The 20828-nt window shown below is 46.2% G+C and overlaps 1 protein-coding gene across 1 annotated transcript; it reads right to left on the bottom strand.

The window, feature by feature from the left end:
- Positions 1–261: 261 nt before the first annotated feature.
- LOC134982959 (paraneoplastic antigen Ma1 homolog) lies at positions 262–1296 on the bottom strand. Its single transcript, XM_063948710.1, has one exon. The coding sequence runs from the start codon at positions 1294–1296 to the stop codon at positions 262–264; it is 1035 nt and encodes a 344-aa protein (XP_063804780.1).
- Between the last annotated feature and the right edge of the window lie 19532 nt (positions 1297–20828).

Raw genomic sequence — 20828 nt, 5'->3', positions numbered from 1 at the left:
GCGATAAATTTCCAGTAGCAACAGTGCATTCATATGCTCTATGTCCTAACCTACCACAGTTAAAACATCCTCGGCCTCTATTATTATAATTACTTCCCCTTCCCCTCATAGATATATTATTGTTTGTCCTTGACAAGGAAATACCAGAATTACTGTTGGTATGTAAACCCATAAACTGTTATAATTTTTTATTTTGTTCTTCTATTATTTTAAGTATTTTTTCTTCAAATGGATTCACTTCTACCACTGGTTGTATCACTTTTACCTTTTTATAGTTTTTTCTCTCATCTCAATTAATGCTTCCTCCTGCTTTACTTCTTTTAACAAATCATTAAAAGTGGGAGGGGTCTCTCTTATCGCTGAGCATCTTAACATTTGAGCCACAAAATCAGTGGTCCATGCTCCTCTAAGGAGCTGCTTCATCCTACTTCCATCCACCTCCTCTCTAGTAATACCCCCTTTATCCACTATTTTATACAGGAGTTTATCAATTCTAATCAAATAAGCACTAAGTTTCTCCCCAGGTTCTTGAAATGTGTGATGGAATCTTGATGTCATATCTCCCACATCCTCTAAAGTACCATATGCATAATCCAAAACTTCGAAATATGTTTCAAGTGTGGCTTGTGGGTTGCTTCTTCTAGCTGCCTGAATAATACCCATGGCTGGTCCCCTTAAGCTCTCTACTATCCTCTGCCTTTTTATTTGGTCGGGACATTGCCACTCTTCCGCTTGCTGAACAGCGGCTTCTTTCCATGCTTCATATGTTTCTTCCCCAAGTGGCACTGGCACTATTCCTGAAAATATTCTTAATCTCCTATAACTTCCCTCATAGTGCCATCGTTCCAACTGTGTGACCACTCTATCTACCATGGTCTCGAACTGCCCTCCATTTACATTGGCACCATCCCCCTGGGTATTGCTGCTCTCATTAACCCTTTCTGGATTTTCAGCAGAAGCTGAAATATGAGCACTAACTGCTTCCTCCTCACTGCTTTTAGGCCATATAATGCGCCACAATCTTCCACTCTCTCCCCCAGCTACTATCATAGTAGGTATTAACCTAGCATCTAACTCTTTTTCTGTCTCTATTAAAATAGCCACAACTCTCCCTAATTCCTCTCTCCATTTGTCTATGATCCTGGGTCTGCTTACACCATACAATTTGTCTAAAGTCTCTAATACCACATCATCATGAATGTCAGAAAAATTTCCCCCTACTCCCAAACACTTCTTTAAACTTGTTCCTCTCTGTGTACACCAATTGTATAATTCTTCTCCTGAGATCCTCTCCATTTAATGTCCTGAATGTTCGTCTCGGCTAAGTGCCTCCAAAATGTAACCCTACCTTACCCCTAGATGAGGGTCACTAGTATAATTGTATAAAAGTAGGCGGTGGCTTAGCGTGTGCAATGCTGCTAAAAGCAGCTTGCGAGCGAACAACTCGGAATGAGGGCCATTGCCTTTTAATTTTATGGTACATGATACATGTAACAGTATGGATAGCCATCAGAACAACAGTTGCATCAACATATTAAATTTAGGCTTTGTTGTTGTTTTTTGAAACCGGAGAAACATTCCCTTTTTTCTATCCATATCCATACTTTTATATAATTTATAACTGTAACCCTACCTTACCCCTAGATGAGGGTCACTAGTATAATTGTGTGCCTCCACCCAAGCTAATTTCTATGTTGGCTTGCCTGGGAAAGCCAGATGCAAAATATGTGTACCATTTGTTAAATATACATTTAATATATCAATCCCCTTAATATATTGAATACCTGTTTTTCTTCTCTTTTCAGGGTCCCAGAGTCCAACGATACCAACAAAACACTTATATGGTAAGTATATAGGTTAGTTTTAATACATTCTTTACTTAACTTCTACTCAATACTTGTGTCTAACCCCCTATTACAATATTCCTCTATTTAAGCAATGTCTTTTCCTATACATTCAATATTTTTGCATGCATTACAAAAAAAACACTTGAATATACTATAATGAGTGACCCGGGTACTCTCATCTAATAAATAGTTTGCGCAGTTGGGACCCGTTTAGTACATAAGAAAATGTTGTCCTTAGAAAGTGATGGATATTTTCCAGTTATTGACCTAAAATTAGTCAATTTCCTTTTCTGGGAATAATATATGTTCCTTCTCCTTTCCCTATCTTCTTATCCTTCAATCTGCAGTACTTGACAAATAATCAAACGTATTATTTGATCTCCATTTGGCATATATATTTAGTTAGAAAGATTTATAGGGTTCTTATTCAGCCTCTCTCTCTCTCTCTCTCTCTCTCTCTCTCTCTCTCTCTCTCTCTCTGTTTGTTTGGTTACTTTTGTTTCTTTCCTTTATATTGTTCACATAGTTTGTATCAATAATGTAACCTTTATAGTCTTCTAGTAATGACACTGCAACTCCTGCCAGAAATAGTCTCTCATAAGTATTATAAAGGCTTGTCCAGTTGAATAGTTGAATCCTTGCCTAAATAATGCTCCAATTCCAATATATTAAAGGATTTGTTACATATAACTTGAATGACTTAAATATTCACTCCTCCTGCTCAGGAGTATATTCTATTTCATTACCTTGGTGTATATATATATATATACTATTATAATCTCCATCTTATTAAATGACAGGAGGTTCCACTCTACTGACAGACAGTTATATCCAGCATTTCCTTTGTTCTTATAACTACTGTAGTGCCGGCTATAAATAATAATTACACTTTCAGGTTATTAGTGTAATTAAGCAGGGGCTCATTAATGCATATCTATAAGTTCTTGAGTCCCGAAATGATTTTAATCGCTATTTATATACTTCAGGAACTCCAAATAGCAAGGAAGTCACAAGCCTTTATAGTCTCCCACTGTAATAAAGTCTATTGCCAATCATATGAACTTTAACATCCTTATTAATATACCCTTTACTGTATGTATATTTTCAGTTCTCAGTCCTTTAGAGGGTTAACTTTAGTGTGCCATAAGGATTTCCTTTGAATAATACAGTCTAAACATACAGTATGCGTGCAGCTAAATGTCTCTCATCTCAGTGGGGCAGCCTCAAACACTTAATATGTGCAGGTGTTAATAGTTCACTTACACCTCCACGATCATTGGCGTATCAGCGGTGCTGTCACTTTCTTCCCCGACTCTCTTATTGGCTCTGCTTGCAAGCGTCACCTCCCTTTGTCTGGAGTCTCAGCAATGGAGTGGCCCCCTTTCTGAATTTCAGGTGTGCAGGGTACCCCCTCCTTTCCTCCTTTCTAGTCGCACTGCTGCCAGGGGTGAGAGATGCCGGAGCTCCCTCTATATTACTGCCGCCTTTTGCCTCCTGCTACCCGCAGTTATGTTTACAGCTGTCTGCGGGAGCAAGGGCGCTACAGCATGGCACTCTGGAGCGGAACAGCAGCCTAGGGATCCGAGGACAGGCAGGCAACCTTAGCGCTTCTCCTGCCTCCTGCCTCGCTATCCCAGCCGCTCCGTCTCCCAGCACCCAAAAACTACCTTGACTGTCTGCGCTACCCCAAGAGCTCTCCGGCTGCTGCTGTAATGTTCACAGCGTTACAGCTCTTTGCAGCGCCGGAGAGAACCAGGTGCCAGCACTGCAAGATGGATCAGCATACTACCGTCGGGCGGCTGAGAGCGCCTTTTATACGCTCTCTTACCGGCCGCGCGGGTCCCCCTTTGCACACGGCTCCACTAAGTTATCGACCGCGCGGGTCCCCCTTTGCACACGGCTCCCCTTTCTATACCAGCGCGCGGTCTCCCTTCTACACACGGCTCCACTAGGTTACCGGCGCGCGGTCCCTCTTTGCGCACGGCCTCCCTACATTACCAGCACGCGGCTATTTTCCTCTCACAGCTGTTTCCCCGAGGGGGTGAGGGCTCAGCCTGCCATATATGCAATACAGGGGAAAGGATGCAGCAATTGCCCCCACCCTCCTGACCCCTCTATTTCTGTACCACAACAAATATACATATATTATCTTCATTACAATTCATATATATATATACATAAATATACAAATGCGTAATTAATATTTACAAAAGAAATAAAACATATTCATGTTACATAACATTAGACATTTGTTATATATAGTATAAAATGTTGAACTCATATTGGATGAGCACAACCAGAGGTTAAAGACAAAGTGTGGGGGGGGGGACGAGGTGGAACTGAGTTCCACCACGTTTAATGGTAGGGGGAACTAGTTCCACCACCTCCATTTCCCTGAACAGTGATTGCAACAGAAAAGCCCGCCCCATCACCTACGTTAATCAATGATGCAGGCGATGCTAGTGTTACTGATGAGATGCAGCCATCTCCCCCTTCCCCAGGTTCTGATGGCTCCATTATCCTTCTCCATCTACAGCCCACCCCTCCTGGTACTCACACTTGGTGTGTCTGTTGGACAGCATTGATCCCCTCCCCCCATCCCATTGTGGGCATTATGTGTAAGGGGTACTACTACTGTGGAAATTCTGTTTATAAGCTGCACTAGTACTGTGGGCTTATGGGCCCTCAATCCGAGTTGTTCGCTCGCTAGCTGCTTTTAGCAGCATTGCACACGCTAAGCCGCCGCCCTCTGGGAGTGTATCTTAGCATAGCAGAATTGCGAACGAAAGATTAGCAGATTTGCGAATAGAAAATTCTTAGCAGTTTCTGAGTAGCTCCAGACTTACTCAGCCATTGCGATCAGTTCAGTCAGTTTCGTTCCTGGTTTGACGTCACAAACACACCCAGCGTTCGCCCAGACACTCCCCCGTTTCTTCAGACACTCCCGCGTTTATCCCAGAAACGCCAGCGTTTTTTCGCACACACCCATAAAACGGACAGTTTCCGCCCAGAAACACCCACTTCCTGTCAATCACACTCCGATCACCAGAACGATGAAAAATCCTCGTTATGCCGTGAGTAAAATACCTAACTTTTGAGTAAAATAACTAAGAGCATGCGCTCTGTGAACCTTGCGCATGCGCAGTAAGCGACTAATCGCAATATAGCGAAACTCTGCAACGAGCGAACAACTTGGAATGAGGGCCTATGTGTATAAACAGCACTACTGTGGTCATTATGTGTAAAGGGCACTACAACTGTAGGCATTATGTGTAAGAGGCACTACTACTGTATGAGTTGTGTATAAAGGGCACTACTGTAGGCATTGTATATAAGGGGCACTACTGTGTGGCATAACTTGTATAAAGGGTACCATTGTGTAGTGCAATGCAAATAAAGGGCACTACTGATTGATGTAACCATAGTAAGGGGCATTAATGTGACTCAGGGGCACTACATGAGGTGTAATGTGAATAAGACTGTGCTACTGGGTGTTGTAATTTGAATCAGGGGTTCTATTGTGTGACCACACTGCTTCTTTGTGAGATCATTGTCCCTCTATAAAGTTTGGGCATGAAATCGGGCACTAATTTATAGTTTACGGGGGTGGGGTGTTTGCCAAAACCACTAGCCCTGGACCCGACTCCACTTAATGTGAGGAAGGGGGGGGGGGGGGGCTAGGTGGAGGAGTAAATGAGTTCCACCACCTCTCCAGGAACACTTTAAGCCCTGGGCACAACAATAATACAATAATTTCACATCAGAGGATCAGCAATATTGTTTTACTAATTGTAAGAAGAACACAAGAGTCTGTACATGATGGACCTGACAGATGAGAGGTGTACAGTATGTTTGCCTGCAATGCTTGCCAACCTTGTCACATGTGCATTAACATGAATGAGTTCTTGTTATCAATACTCAAAAAATTCCAGATGACAGTTATCTTTGAAGATAACTTGACATTTTAGTGCTATAGTGTCTATGTGCCATAAAGTCTCCTGAAAGTGGCATGATCGTTTATTAGATATGCATGCTGCTGGAACCATGCATTACAAATACTTGTTTGTACTGGCTTCTTCCAGTAATCCGATGCTGTATAATTGAGCATTATTACACAGTAAAATCTTAGTGCTTGTTACCAAACCTAGTCAAGGCAGTTTACCGGCTGCATATTGTTTAATTAAAATAAAAATCTTTTCACAGTACACAAAATGTGAGATTGTTAGATGAAGTTAAATGTTCATATATTATGCCTCATTAACTTGATGGTATGACTAGAGTCAGGGCATACATTTCTGGAGTACAACACATGGATGGAAAAAACAGAAATAAAGTTTGCTACCAATTGGTCATGGTTCATAAAAAGAAATGTTTTCCAATTTGTTCAGTAAGGTATGATAGAATAAAACTGAAATGTATTGTATTGAATTGTGTACATACAGTATATGCATACACAGAGCTGGCCCTAACCAATATGATGCCCTAGGCAAGATTTTGCCTGGTGCCCCCTAGCACCACCGCTGGTTCCGCCTCTGACCTTGCACCTCTTTCCCAGCACCATCAACCCTCACCCATAACAGTACTTATTTTGGTGTTTGTACCCCCTATATTTTAAACAGGAACAGTTCGCACATTTGGCGCACAGTCCAAAAAGGGGTGTGTTTTTGCTGGCAATGGGCATGTCCACACAATAGTACCCCCAATTAAAATTCCGCCACACAGTACTGCAATTTTATTCACATTTGATCACGCGATAGTGTCCATAATTCACATTACATCCCACAGTAGTATCACTTTACCTTATAAACGTTACTTCTCACAGTAGTGCTCCTTATTCACATTACATCACACTGAATTGCTCCTTATTTACATTACACCACACCCTATTGCTCTTTATTCACATTAGACGACACAGTAAATGCCCTTTCTATACGCAACGCTACATATTAGAGCACCTTATACACATAATGCCACACATTAGTAATGCATTTATACACATAATTCCACACAGTAATGCCCCTTACACATATGAGACACATCACTAATGTCCTTATAAACATAATGCGTCTTACACATTATGACAACCTTTATTAATGCCCTTTTACACATAATGGCCCTCATTCCGAGTTGTTAGCTCGCAAGCTGCTTTTAGCAGCATTGCACACGCTAAGCCGCCGCCTACTGGGAGTGAATCTTAGCTTATCAAAATTGCGAACGAAAGATTAGCAGAATTGCGAATAGACACTTCTTAGCAGTTTCTGAGTAGCTCGAGACTTACTCGACAACTGTGATCAGTTCAGTCAGTTTCGTTCCTGGTTTGACGTCACAAACACACCCAGCGTTCGCCCAGACACTCCCCCGTTTCTTCAGACACTCCCGCGTTTTACCCAGAAACGGCAGCGTTTTTTCACACACACCCATAAAACGGCCAGTTTCCGCCCAGAAACACCCACTTCCTGTCAATCACACTACGATCAGCAGAACAAAGAAAAAACCTCGTAATGCCGTGAGTAAAATACCTAACTGCATAGCAAATTTACTTTGCGCAGTCGCTGAGCGAACATTGCGCATGCGCAATTAGCGGAAAATCGCTGCGATGCGAAGAAAATTACCGAGCGAACAACTCGGAATGACCACCCTTGCGTATGCGCAATTAGCGGAAAATCGCTGCGATGCGAAGAAAATTACAGAGCGAACAACTCGGAATGACCACCAATGTCCCTTACACATATGCCGCACATTATTAATGCCCTTATACACATAATGACACACATAGTGCCCCTTACACATATGTTGCACATTATTAATGCATTTTTACATGACACACATAATGCTCCTTACTCATATTCCGAACACTACTGCACAATCAACCCACTCACATGCACACAGCACTCACACTGCCACTAACACTGTGACCTCTGCCTCTGCTTGGATACAGATGTGTCCTCATAAATCTTGCCTCAATGCTAACGTTGGGGCACCTTTTTTTTATTAAAATGCATCTTATTTGCATTGCTATGTTGTTAGGATGCACACGCAGCTTCTGCCGATTAAAATGATATGCAGCACGCCTATATACTGTGTGAGACTGTGGCTGTATCTGCATATGAAATGCTACACACAGAATATAGGCATGCCGCATATCATTTTAATCAGCAGAAGTTGCTGATGCCCCTAGGCATATCAAATGCCCTAGGCAATTGCCTAGTTTGCCTATGCCTATGGCCGGCTCTGTGCATACATACTGTACAATAATATGCATTAACATATCTTTCATAAAATGGGTAATTTATTTCTCTAATATGACATTTGTATACTATGCAGCAATTATAATTTTTCACAATAAAGATATCTTGTATATTCATATGCTATAATTTCCAAATGTAATGCAGTTAGAATTATTATTATTATTATTACTACTAGTTGTTGTAGTAGTAGTTATAGCAGTAGTAGTAATATATAGGGGGTATCCAATTACCAGGGGGCAATCTTGTTAGCTCCTACCCCAAAGCCGGCACTTATCGCGGATTATGAAGCATAATCCGCGATAAGCAAGCTGCTGGAGCCACGACAACACATGGGATCAGGTTCAATTTTTGGCTGATCAAAAGGGCCTGTAATAGGATACTGGGATAATGACCATCGGTCTTTAATCACGATATCAGGCAGTTTTTGGTATGCAAAACATGCAACACAATTATCTACAAACAGAGAGCTCTGGTATATACTAGTGATGTGCACCGGAAATTTTTCGGGTTTTGTGTTTTGGTTTTGGGTTCGGTTCCGCGGCCGTGTTTTGGATTCGGACGCGTTTTGGCAAAACTTCACCGAAATTTTTTTGTCGGATTCGGGTGTGTTTTGGATTCGGGTGTTTTTTTCAAAAAACCCTAAAAAACAGCTTAAATCATAGAATTTGGGGGTCATTTTGATCCCATAGTATTATTAACCTCAATAACCATAATTTCCACTCATTTCCAGTCTATTCTGAACACCTCACAATATTATTTTTAGTCCTAAAATTTGCACCGAGGTCGCTGGATGGCTAAGCTAAGCGACACAAGTGGCCGACACAAACACCTGGCCCATCTAGGAGTGGCACTGCAGTGTCAGGCAGGATGGCCCTTCAAAAAAATTGTCCCCAAACAGCACATGATGCAAAGAAAAAAAGAGGCGCACCAAGGTAGCTGTGTGACTAAGCTAAGCGACACAAGTGGCCGACACAAACACCCGGCCCATCTAGGAGTGGCACTGCAGTGTCAGGCAGGATGGCCCTTCAAAAAAATTGTCCCTAAACAGCACATGATGCAAAGAAAAAAAGAGGCGCACCAAGGTTGCTGTGTGACTAAGCTAAGCGACACAAGTGGCCGACACAAACACCTGGCCCATCTAGGAGTGGCACTGCAGTGTCAGGCAGGATGGCCCTTCAAAAAAATTGTCCCCAAACAGCACATGATGCAAAGAAAAAAAGAGGTGCACCAAGGTCGCTGTGTGACTAAGCTAAGCGACACAAGTTGCCGACACAAACACCTGGCCCATCTAGGAGTGGCACTGCAGTGTCAGGCAGGATGTCCCTTTAAAAAAATTGTCCCCAAACAGCACATGATGCAAAGGAAAAAAGAGGCGCACCAAGGTCGCTGTGTGACTAAGCTAAGAAACACAAGTGGCCGACACAAACACCTGGCCCATCTAGGAGTGGCACTGCAGTGTCAGGCAGGATGGCCCTTCAAAAAAATTGTCCCTAAACAGCACATGATGCAAAGAAAAAAAGAGGCGCACCAAGGTCGCTGTGTGACTAAGCTAAGCGACACAAGTGGCCGACACAAACACCTGGCCCATCTAGGAGTGGCACTGCAGTGTCAGGCAGGATGGCCCTTCAAAAAAATTGTCCCCAAACAGCACATGATGCAAAGAAAAAAAGAGGTGCACCAAGGTCGCTGTGTGACTAAGCTAAGCGACACAAGTTGCCGACACAAACACCTGGCCCATCTAGGAGTGGCACTGCAGTGTCAGGCAGGATGTCCCTTTAAAAAAATTGTCCCCAAACAGCACATGATGCAAAGGAAAAAAGAGGCGCACCAAGGTCGCTGTGTGACTAAGCTAAGAAACACAAGTGGCCGACACAAACACCTGGCCCATCTAGGAGTGGCACTGCAGTGTCAGGCAGGATGGCCCTTCAAAAAAATTGTCCCCAAACAGCACATGATGCAAAGAAAAAAAGAGGTGCACCAAGGTCGCTGTGTGACTAAGCTAAGCGACACAAGTGGCCGACACAAACACCTGGCCCATCTAGGAGTGGCACTGCAGTGTCAGGCAGGATGTCCCTTCAAAAAAATTGTCCCCAAACAGCACATGATGCAAATAAAAAAAGAGGCGCACCAAGGTCGCTGTGTGACTAAGCTAAGCGACACAAGTGGCCGACACAAACACCTGGCCCATCTAGGAGTGGCACTGCAGTGTCAGGCAGGATGGCACTTCAAAAAAATAGTCCCCAAACAGCACATGATGCAAAGAAAAATGAAAGAAAAAAGAGGTGCAAGATGGAATTGTCCTTGGGCCCTTCCACCCACCCTGCAAGATGGAATTGTCCTTGGGCCCTCCCACCCACCCTTATGTTGTATAAACAGGACATGCACACTTTAACGAACCCATCATTTCAGTGACAGGGTCTGCCACACGACTGTGACTGAAATGACTGGTTGGTTTGGGCCCCCACCAAAAAAGAAGCAATCAATCTCTCCTTGCACAAACTGGCTCTACAGAGGCAAGATGTCCACCTCATCATCATCCTCCGATTCCTCACCCCTTTCACTGTGTACATCCCCCTCCTCACAGATTATTAATTCGTCCCCACTGGAATCCACCATCTCAGGTCCACGTGTACTTTCTGGAGGCAATTGCTGCTGGTGAATGTCTCCACGGAGGAATTGATTATAATTAATTTTAATGAACATCATCTTCTCCACATTTTCTGGAAGTAACCTCGTACGCCGATTGCTGACAAGGTGAGCGGCTGCACTAAACACTCTTTCGGAGTACACACTGGAGGGAGGGCAACTTAGGTAGAATAAAGCCAGTTTGTGCAAGGGCCTCCAAATTGTCTCTTTTTCCTGCCAGTATACGTACGGACTGTCTGACGTGCCTACTTGGATGCGGTCACTCATATAATCCTCCACCATTCTTTCAATGGTGACAGAATCATATGCAGTGACAGTAGACGACATGTCAGCAATCGTTGGCAGGTCCTTCAGTCCGGACCAGATGTCAGCACTCGCTCCAGACTGCCCTGCATCACCGCCAGCGGGTGGGCTCGGAATTCTTAGCCTTTTCCTCGCACCCCCAGTTGAGGGAGAATGTGAAGGAGGAGATGGTGACGGGTCACGTTCCGCTTGACTTGACAATTTTCTCACCAGCAGGTCTTTGAACCTCTGCAGACTTGTGTCTGCCGGAAAGAGAGATACAACGTAGGTTTTAAATCTAGGATCGAGCACGGTGGCCAAAATGTAGTGCTCTGATTTCAACAGATTGACCACCCGTGAATCCTGGTTAAGCGAATTAAGGGCTCCATCCACAAGTCCCACATGCCTAGCGGAATCGCTCTGTTTTAGCTCCTCCTTCAATGTCTCCAGCTTCTTCTGCAAAAGCCTGATGAGGGGAATGACCTGACTCAGGCTGGCAGTGTCTGAACTGACTTCACGTGTGGCAAGTTCAAAGGGTTGCAGAACCTTGCACAACGTTGAAATCATTCTCCACTGCGCTTGAGTCAGGTGCATTCCACCTCATTTGCCTATATCGTGGCCAGATGTATAGGCTTGAATGGCCTTTTGCTGCTCCTCCATCCTCTGAAGCATATAGAGGGTTGAATTCCACCTCTTGCTTCAGATGATGGCAGGGCAGGTTCAGGAATGTTTGGTGGTGCTCCAGTCTTCTGTACGCGGTGCCTGAATGCCGAAAGTGGCCCGCAATTCTTCGGGCCACCGACAGCATCTCTTGCACGCCCCTGTCGTTTTTTAAATAATTCTGCACCACCAAATTCAAGGTATGTGCAAAACATGGGACGTGATGGAATTTGCCCAGATGTAATGCACGCACAATATTGCTGGCGTTGTCCGATGTCACAAATCCCCAGGAGAGTCCAATTGGGGTAAGCCATTCTGCGATGATCTTCCTCAGTTGCCGTAAGAGGTTGTCAGCTGTGTGCCTATTCTGGAAAGCGGTGATACAAAGCGTAGCCTGCCTAGGAACGAGTTGGCGTTTGTGAGATGCTGCTACTGGTGCCGCCGCTGCTGGTCTTGCTGCGGGAGGCAATACATCTACCCAGTGGGCTGTCACAGTCATATAGTCCTGAGTCTGCCCTGCTCCACTTGTCCACATGTCCGTGGTTAAGTGGACATTGGGTACAACTGCATTTTTTAGGACACTGGTGAGTCTTTTTCTGAGGTCTGTGTACATTTTCGGTATCGCCTGCCTAGAGAAATGGAACCTAGATAGTATTTGGTACCGGGGACACAGTACCTCAATCAAGTCTATAGTTGCCTCTGAATTAACGATGGATACCGGAAACACGTTTCTCACCGCCCAGGCTGCCAAGGCCTGAGTTATCTGCTTTGCAGCAGGATGACTGCTTTGATATTTCATCTTCCTCGCAAAGGACTGTTGGACAGTCAATTGCTTACTGGAAGTAGTACAAGTGGTCTTCCGACTTCCCCTCTGGGATGACGATCGACTCCCAGCAGCAACAACAGCAGCGCCAGCAGCAGTAGGCGTTACACTCAAGGATGCATCGGAGGAATCCCAGGCAGGAGAGGACTCGTCAGACTTGACAGTGACATGGCCTGCAGGACTATTGGCTTTCCTGGGTAAGGAGAAAATTGACACTGAGGGAGTTGGTGGTGTGGTTTGCAGGAGCTTGGTTACAAGAAGAAGGGATTTAGTGGTCAGTGGACTGCTTCCGCTGTCACCCAAAGTTTTTGTACTTGTCACTGACTTATGATGAATGCGCTGCAGGTGACGTATAAGGGAGGATGTTCCGAGGTGGTTAACGTCCCTACCCCTACTTATTACAGCTTGACAAAGGCAACACACGGCTTGACACCTGTTGTCCGCATTTGTGTTGAAATAATTCCACACCGAAGAGCTGATTTTTTTTGTATTTTGACCAGGCATGTCAATGGCCATATTCCTCCCACGGACAACAGGTGTCTCCCCGGGTGCCTGACTTAAACAAACCACCTCACCATCAGAATCCTCCTTGTCAATTTCCTCCCCAGCGCCAGCAACACCCATATCCTCATCCTGGTGTACTTCAACAGTGACATCTTCAATTTGACTATCAGGAACTGGACTGCAGGTGCTCCTTCCAGCACTTGCAGGGGGCGTGCAAATGGTGGAAGGCGCAAACTCTTCCCGTCCAGTGTTGGGAAGGTCAGGCATCGCAACCGACACAATTGGACTCTCCTTGGGGATTTGTGATTTAGAAGAACGCACAGTTCTTTGCTGTGCTTTTGCCAGCTTAAGTCTTTTCTTTTTTCTAGCGAGAGGATGAGTGCTTCCATCCTCATGTGAAGCTGAACCACTAGCCATGAACATAGGCCAGGGCCTCAGCCGTTCCTTGCCACTCCGTGTCGTAAATGGCATATTGGCAAGTTTACGCTTCTCCTCAGACGCTTTTAATTTTGATTTTTGGGTCATTTTACTGAACTTTTGTGTTTTGGATTTTACATGCTCTCTACTATGACATTGGGCATCGGCCTTGGCAGACGACGTTGATGGCATTTCATCGTCTCGGCCATGACTAGTGGCAGCAGCTTCAGCACGAGGTGGAAGTGGATCTTGATCTTTCCCTATTTTAACCTCCACATTTTTGTTCTCCATTTTTTAATGTGTGGAATTATATGCCAGTATCAATAGCAATGGCCTACTACTATATTTACTGCGCAAAACTAAAATGCACCACAGGTATAGAATGTAGATGGATAGTATACTTAATGGATGACGAGTGACGACACAGAGGTAGGTACAGCAGTGGCCTACCGTACTGCTATATATAGTATACTGGTGGACACTGTCAGCAAACTGCAAAACTAAAATGCACCACAGGTATAGAATGTAGATGGATAGTATACTTAATGGATGACGAGTGATGACATAGAGGTAGGTACAGCAGTGGCCTACCGTACTGCTATATATAGTTTACTGGTGGACACTGTCAGCAAACTGCAAAACTAAAATGCACCACAGGTATAGAATGTAGATGAATAGTATACTTAATGGATGACGACACAGAGGTAGGTACAGCAGTGCACTCTGCACTGTACTCCTCCTATATAATATTAATTATACTGGTGGTCCCCAGTCCCCACAATAAAGCAGCACACTGAGCACAGATATGGAGTGTTTTTCAGGCAGACAACGTATACTGGTGGTCACTGTCAGCAAAACTCTGCACTGTACTCCTGCTATAGCTGCTCCCCAGTCCCCACAAGCAGTGTGAGCACTCAGCACAGATATATTATGCAGCACACTGAGCACAGATATGGTATGGAGCGTTTTTTTCAGGCAGAGAACGGATAAAAACTGGTGGTCACTTATCAGCAAAACTCTGCACTGTACTCCTAACAGCTGCTCCCCAATCCTCCCCACAATTAAGCAATAAACAACCAATCAACTGTCTTCTACAATAAACGGAGAGGACACCAGCCACGTCCTCTCCCTATCATCTCCAATGCACGAGTGAAAATGGCGGCGACGCGCGGCTGCTTATATAGAATCCGAATCTCGCGAGAATCCGACAGCGGGATGATGACGTTCGGGCGCGCTCGGGTTAGCCGAGCAAGGCGGGAAGGTTCGAACCTGCCTCGGACCCGTGTAAACAAGGTGAAGTTCGGGGGGGTTCGGTTTCCGAGAAACCGAACCCGCTCATCACTAGTATATACAGTACAGTATATTAATTGTTTCCATAAGTTATGTACCCAGTATAAAAGTGGGGACTCCGTAAGGACCATGGGGAATAGACGGGCTCCGTAGGAGACTGGGCACTCTAAAGAAAGATTTAGTACTACCTGGTGTGCACTGGCTCCTCCCTCTATGCCCCTCCTCCAGACCTCAGTTAGAATCTGTGCCCGGCCAGAGCTGGGTGCTTTTAGTGGGCTCTCCTGAGCTTGCTAAGAAGAAAGTATTTTAGTTTAGGTTTTTTTTATTTTCAGAGAGCGTCTGCTGGCAACAGACTCTCTGCTACGTGGGACTGAGGGGAGAGAAGCAAACCTACTAACTGCGGCTAGGTTGCGCTTCTTAGGCTACGGGACACCATTAGCTCCAGAGGGATCGAACACAGGTACCTAACATTGATCGTCCGTTCCCGGAGCCGCGCCGCCGTCCCCCTCGCAGAGCCAGAAGAACAGAAGCAGCAGAAGCATGAAGACATCGAAATCGGCGGCAGAAGACTCCTGTCTTCACTTAAGGTAGCGCACAGCACTGCAGCTGTGCGCCATTGCTCCCGCAGCACACCCGCACACTCCGGTCACTGTAGGGTGCAGGGCACAGGGGGGGGGGGGCACCCTGGGCAGCAATTAAGGTACCTTTTGGCAAAATAACACATATATCCAGTCAGGCACTGGATATATGTTCGAGCCCCCGCCATTTTTTACACATAGAAGCGGGACAGAAGCCCGCCGCTGAGGGGGCGAGGCCTTCTTCCTCAGCACACCAGCGCCATTTTCTCTTTACAGCTCCGCTGGAAAGACGCTCCCCAGGCTCTCCCCTGCAGTATCCAGGTGCAAAAAGGGTAAAAAGAGAGGGGGGCACATAAATTTAGGCGCAAAACGATCACAAACAGCAGCTACTGGGTAATCACTAAGGTACAGAGTAATCCCTGGGTTATATAGCGCTGGGGTGTGTGCTGGCATACTCTCTCTCGGTCTCCCCAAAAGCCTTTGTGGGGTCCTGTCCTCAGTCAGAGCATTCCCTGTGTGTGTGCGGTGTGTCGGTACGTCAGTGTCGACATGTTTGATGAGGAAGGATATGTGGAGGCAGAACAAGTGCAGGTGAATGAGGTGTCGCCGCCGACGGTGCCGACACCTGATTGGATGGATATGTGGAAGGTGTTAAATGATAATGTAAGCTCCTTGCATAACAGGTTGGATAAAGCTGTAGCCTTGGGACAGTCAGGGTCTCAACCCATGCCTGATCCTACAATGCAGAGGCCATCAGGGTCTCACAAGCGCCCACTATCCCAGATGGTTGACACAGATGCCGACACGGAGTCTGACTCCAGTGTCGATGACGATGATGCAAAGTTGCAGCCTAAAATGACTAAAGCCATCCGCTACATGATTATAGCAATGAAGGATATATTGCACACATCAGAGGAAAACCCTGTCCCTGACAAGAGGGTTTATATGTATGGGGGGAAAAAGCAAGAAGTGACTTTTCCCCCTTCACATGAATTAAATGAATTATGTGTAAAAGCGTGGGATTCCCCTGATAGGAAAGTAGTAATTTCCAAGAGATTACTGATGGCGTATCCTTTCCCGCCAACGGGCAGGTTACGCTGGGAATCCTCCCCGAGGGTAGACAAGGTGTGTTGACACGCTTATCTGAGAGGGTGGCCCTGCTGTCTCAGGATACGGCCGCCCTAAAGGATCCTGCGGATAGAAAGCAGGAAGCTATCCTGAAGTCTGTTTATACACATTCTGGTACTCTACTGAGGCCAGCAATTGCTTCGGCCTGGATGTGTAGTGCTGTAGCAGCTTGGACTGATAATCTCTCGGAGGAGATAGATACCCTGGACAGGGACACTGTTCTACTGACCCTGGGACATATCAAGGACGCTGTCCTATATATGCGCGATGCCCAGAGGGACATTTGCCTGCTGGGCTCTAGAATAAACGCAATGTCCATTTCTGCCAGAAGGGTCTTATGGACTCTGCAATGGACAGGGGATGTCGACTCTAAAAAACACATGGAGGTTTTGCCTTATAAGGGTGAGGAATTATTTGGGGACGGTCTCTCGGACCTAGTTTCCACTGCTACGGCAGGGAAGTCAAATTTCTTGCCATATGTTCCCTCACAGCCGAAGAAAGCACCGTATTACCAAATGCAGTCCTTTCGTTCGCAAAAGAGCAAGAAAGTCAGAGGGGCATCTTTTCTTGCCAGAGGCAGGGGTAGAGGAAAAAAACTGCACCATGTAGCTAGTTCCCAGGAACAAAAGTCCTCCCCGGCTTCCACTAAATCCACCGCATGACGCTGGGGCTCCACAGGTGGAGCCAGGAGCGGTGGGGGCGCGTCTCCGAAATTTCAGCCACCTGTGGGTTCGCTCACAGGTGGATCCTTGGGCTATACAAATTGTGTCTCAGGGATACAAGCTGGAGTTCGAAGTGACGCCCCCTCACCATTACCTAAAATCGGCCTTGCCAGCTTCCCCCATGGAAAGGGAGGTAGTGCTGGTGGCAATTCACAAGCTATACCTCCAGCAGGTGGTAGTAAAGGTTCCCCTCCTTCAACAGGGAAGGGGTTACTATTCCACTATGTTTGTGGTACCGAAACCGGACGGTTCGGTTAGGCCCATCTTGAATTTAAAATCCCTGAATATTTATCTGAGGAAATTCAAGTTCAAAATGGAATCGCTCAGAGCGGTCATTGCAAGTCTGGAAGAGGGGGATTTCATGGTGTCTCTGGACATCAAGGATGCTTACTTGCATGTCCCCATTTATCTGCCTCATCAAGAGTACCTCAGGTTTGTGGTACAGGACTGTCATTACCAATTCCAGACGCTGACGTTTGGCCTGTCCATGGCACCGAGAATATTTACCAAGGTGATGGCGGAGATGATGGTGCTCCTTCGGAAGCAAGGAGTTACAATTATCCCATACTTGGACGATCTCCTCATAAAGGCGAGGTCCATGGAGCAATTACTGATCAGCGTAGCACACTCTCAGGAAGTGTTGCGGCAGCACGGCTGGATTCTGAATATTCCAAAGTCGCAGCTGATCCCTACGAAGCGTCTGCCCTTCCTGGGCATGATTCTGGATACACGCCAGAAGAAGGTATTTCTCCCGGAGGAGAAGGCTCAGGAGCTCGTGACTCCGGTCAGGGACCTCCTGAAACCAAAACAGGTGTCGGTGCATCACTGCACGCGAGTCCTGGGAAAGATGGTGGCGTCATACGAAGCCATTCCCTTCGGCAGGTTCCATGCCAGGATTTTTCAGTGGGATCTGTTGGACAAGTGGTCCGAATCGCATCTTCAGATGCATCGGCTGATCACCCTGGCCCCCAGGGCCAGGGTGTCTCTTCTGTGGTGGCTGCAGAGGGCTCACCTCCTCGAGGGCCGCAGGTTCGGCATACAGGACTGGGTCCTGGTGACCACGGATGCAAGCCTCCGAGGTTGGGGGGCAGTCACTCAGGGAAGAAACTTCCAAGGGCTGTGGTCAAGTCAGGAGACTTGTCTGCACATAAATATCCTAGAAATAAGGGCCATATACAACGCCCTAAGCCAAGCGGAGCCTCTGCTTCGAGACCAACCAGTACTGATTCAGTCAGACATCATCACTGCAGTGGCCCATGTCAACCGACAGGGCGGCACAAGAAGCAGGGTGGCGATGGCAGAAGCCACCAGGATTCTTCGTTGGGCGGAGAATCACGTGCAGGCACTGTCAGCAGTGTTCATTCCGGGGGTCGACAACTGGGAAGCAGACTTCCTCAGCAGACACGACCTCCACCCGGAAGAGTGGGGACTTCATCAAGAAGTCTTCACGCTGATTGCAAATCGATGGGAACTCCCACAGGTGGACATGATGGCGTCACGCCTCAACAAAAAGCTAAACAGGTATTGCGCCAGGTCAAGGGACCCTCAGGCGATAGCTGTGGACGCACTAGTAACACCATGGGTGTTCCAGTCGGTCTATGTGTTTCCTCCTCTTCCTCTCATACCCAAGGTACTGAGAATTGTAAGAAAAAGAGGAGTGAGAACAATATTCATTGCTCCGGATTGGCCAAGAAGGACTTGGTACCCGGAACTGCAAGAAATGCTCACAGAGGACCCATGGCCTCTGCCTCTCAGACAGGACCTGTTACAAGGGCCCTGTCTGTTCCAAGACTTACCGCGGCTGCGTTTGACGGCATGGCGGTTGAACGCCGGATCCTAGCGGAAAAGGGCATTCCGGATGAAGTTATTCCTACGCCGATAAAGGCTAGGAAAGACGTGACAGCAAAACATTATCACCGTATATGGCGAAAATATGTTGCTTGGTGTGAGGCCAGGAAGGCCCCTACGGAGGAATTCCAGCTGGGTCGATTCCTGCACTTCCTACAGTCAGGAGTGACTATGGGCCTAAAATTAGGGTCCATAAAGGTCCAGATTTCGGCCCTATCCATTTTCTTTCAAAAGGAACTGGCTTCACTGCCTGAGGTTCAGACGTTTGTTAAGGGAGTGCTGCATATTCAGCCCCCTTTTGTGCCACCAGTGGCACCTTGGGATCTTAACGTGGTCTTGGGGTTCCTGAAATCCCACTGGTTTGAGCCACTTAAGACCGTGGAGCTAAAGTATCTCACATGGAAAGTGGTCATGCTGTTGGCCTTAGCGTCGGCTAGGCGTGTGTCAGAATTGGCGGCTTTGTCATGTAAAAGCCCCTATCTGGTTTTTCATATGGACAGGGCAGAAATGCGGACTCGTCCGCAATTTCTACCAAAGGTTGTGTCTTCGTTTCATTTGAACCAACCTATTGTGGTGCCTGCGGCTACTCGTGACTTGGAAGATTCCAAGTTGCTGGACGTGGTCCGGGCTTTGAAGACTTATGTTAACAGAACGGCTGGAGTCAGGAAGACTGACTCACTGTTTATCCTGTATGCATCCAACAAGCTGGGTGCTCCTGCTTCAAAGCAAACTATTGCGCGCTGGATCTTTAACACGATTCAGCAGGCTCATTCTGCGGCAGGATTGCCGCATCCAAAATCAGTGAAAGCCCACTCCACAAGGAAGGTGGGCTCTTCTTGGGCGGCTGCCCAAGGGGTCTCGGCATTACAGCTTTGCCGAGCTGCTACTTGGTCGGGTTCAAACACTTTTGCAAAATTCTACAAGTTTGATACCCTGGCTGAGGAGGACCTTGTGTTTGCCCATTCGGTGCTGCAGAGTCATCCGCACTCTCCCGCCTGTTTGGAGGCTTTGGTATAATCCCCATGGTCCTTACGGAGTCCCCAGCATCCACTAGGACGTCAGAGAAAATAAGATTGTACTCACCAGTAAATCTTTTTCTCGTAGTCCGTAGTGGATGCTGGGCGCCCGTCCCCAGTGCGGACTTTCTGCAATACGTGTATATAGTTATTGCTTAATAAAGGGTTATGTTATATTGGCATCCTTTGGTTGATGCTATGTTGTTTGTTCATACTGTTAACTGGGTAAGGTTATCACAAGTTATACGGTGTGATTGGTGTGGCTGGTATGAGTCTTACCCTGGATTCCAAAATCCTTTCCTTGTAATGTCAGCTCTTCCGGGCACAGTTTCCTTAACTGAGGTCTGGAGGAGGGACATAGAGGGAGGAGCCAGTGCACACCAGGTAGTACTAAATCTTTCTTTAGAGTGCCCAGTCTCCTGCGGAGCCCGTCTATTCCCCATGGTCCTTACGGAGTCCCCAGCATCCACTACGGACTACGAGAAAAAGATTTACCGGTGAGTAAAATCTTATTATCTACAAACAGAGAGCTCTGGTATATACAGTACAGTATATTAATTGTTTCCATAAGTTATGTACCCAGTATAAAAGCATATTTTCCAACTAGGGGCTTTATTGATTTATTTCTCACTTTAAGGATTATATCTTGAAGTGCATCCAGGGATAATCTCCTGTGTTTACCCCTCATTTTGGCAGTTTTTCATCCAAAATATTATTTGTTGCAGGTAAATTAGTAGATGTTGGACATTTTTGTATTATGGTTAATGTGCAATTCAGTAACTTCACTGTATGGCATGGAAACAATGAGAAGCCAGTAAT

The sequence above is a fragment of the Pseudophryne corroboree genome, chromosome 1 (assembly GCF_028390025.1).
Source record: "Pseudophryne corroboree isolate aPseCor3 chromosome 1, aPseCor3.hap2, whole genome shotgun sequence".
NCBI lineage: Eukaryota > Metazoa > Chordata > Amphibia > Anura > Myobatrachidae > Pseudophryne > Pseudophryne corroboree.
Note: the sequence above shows the minus strand (reverse complement) of the source record. Positions and strands in the feature narration are given on the sequence as shown.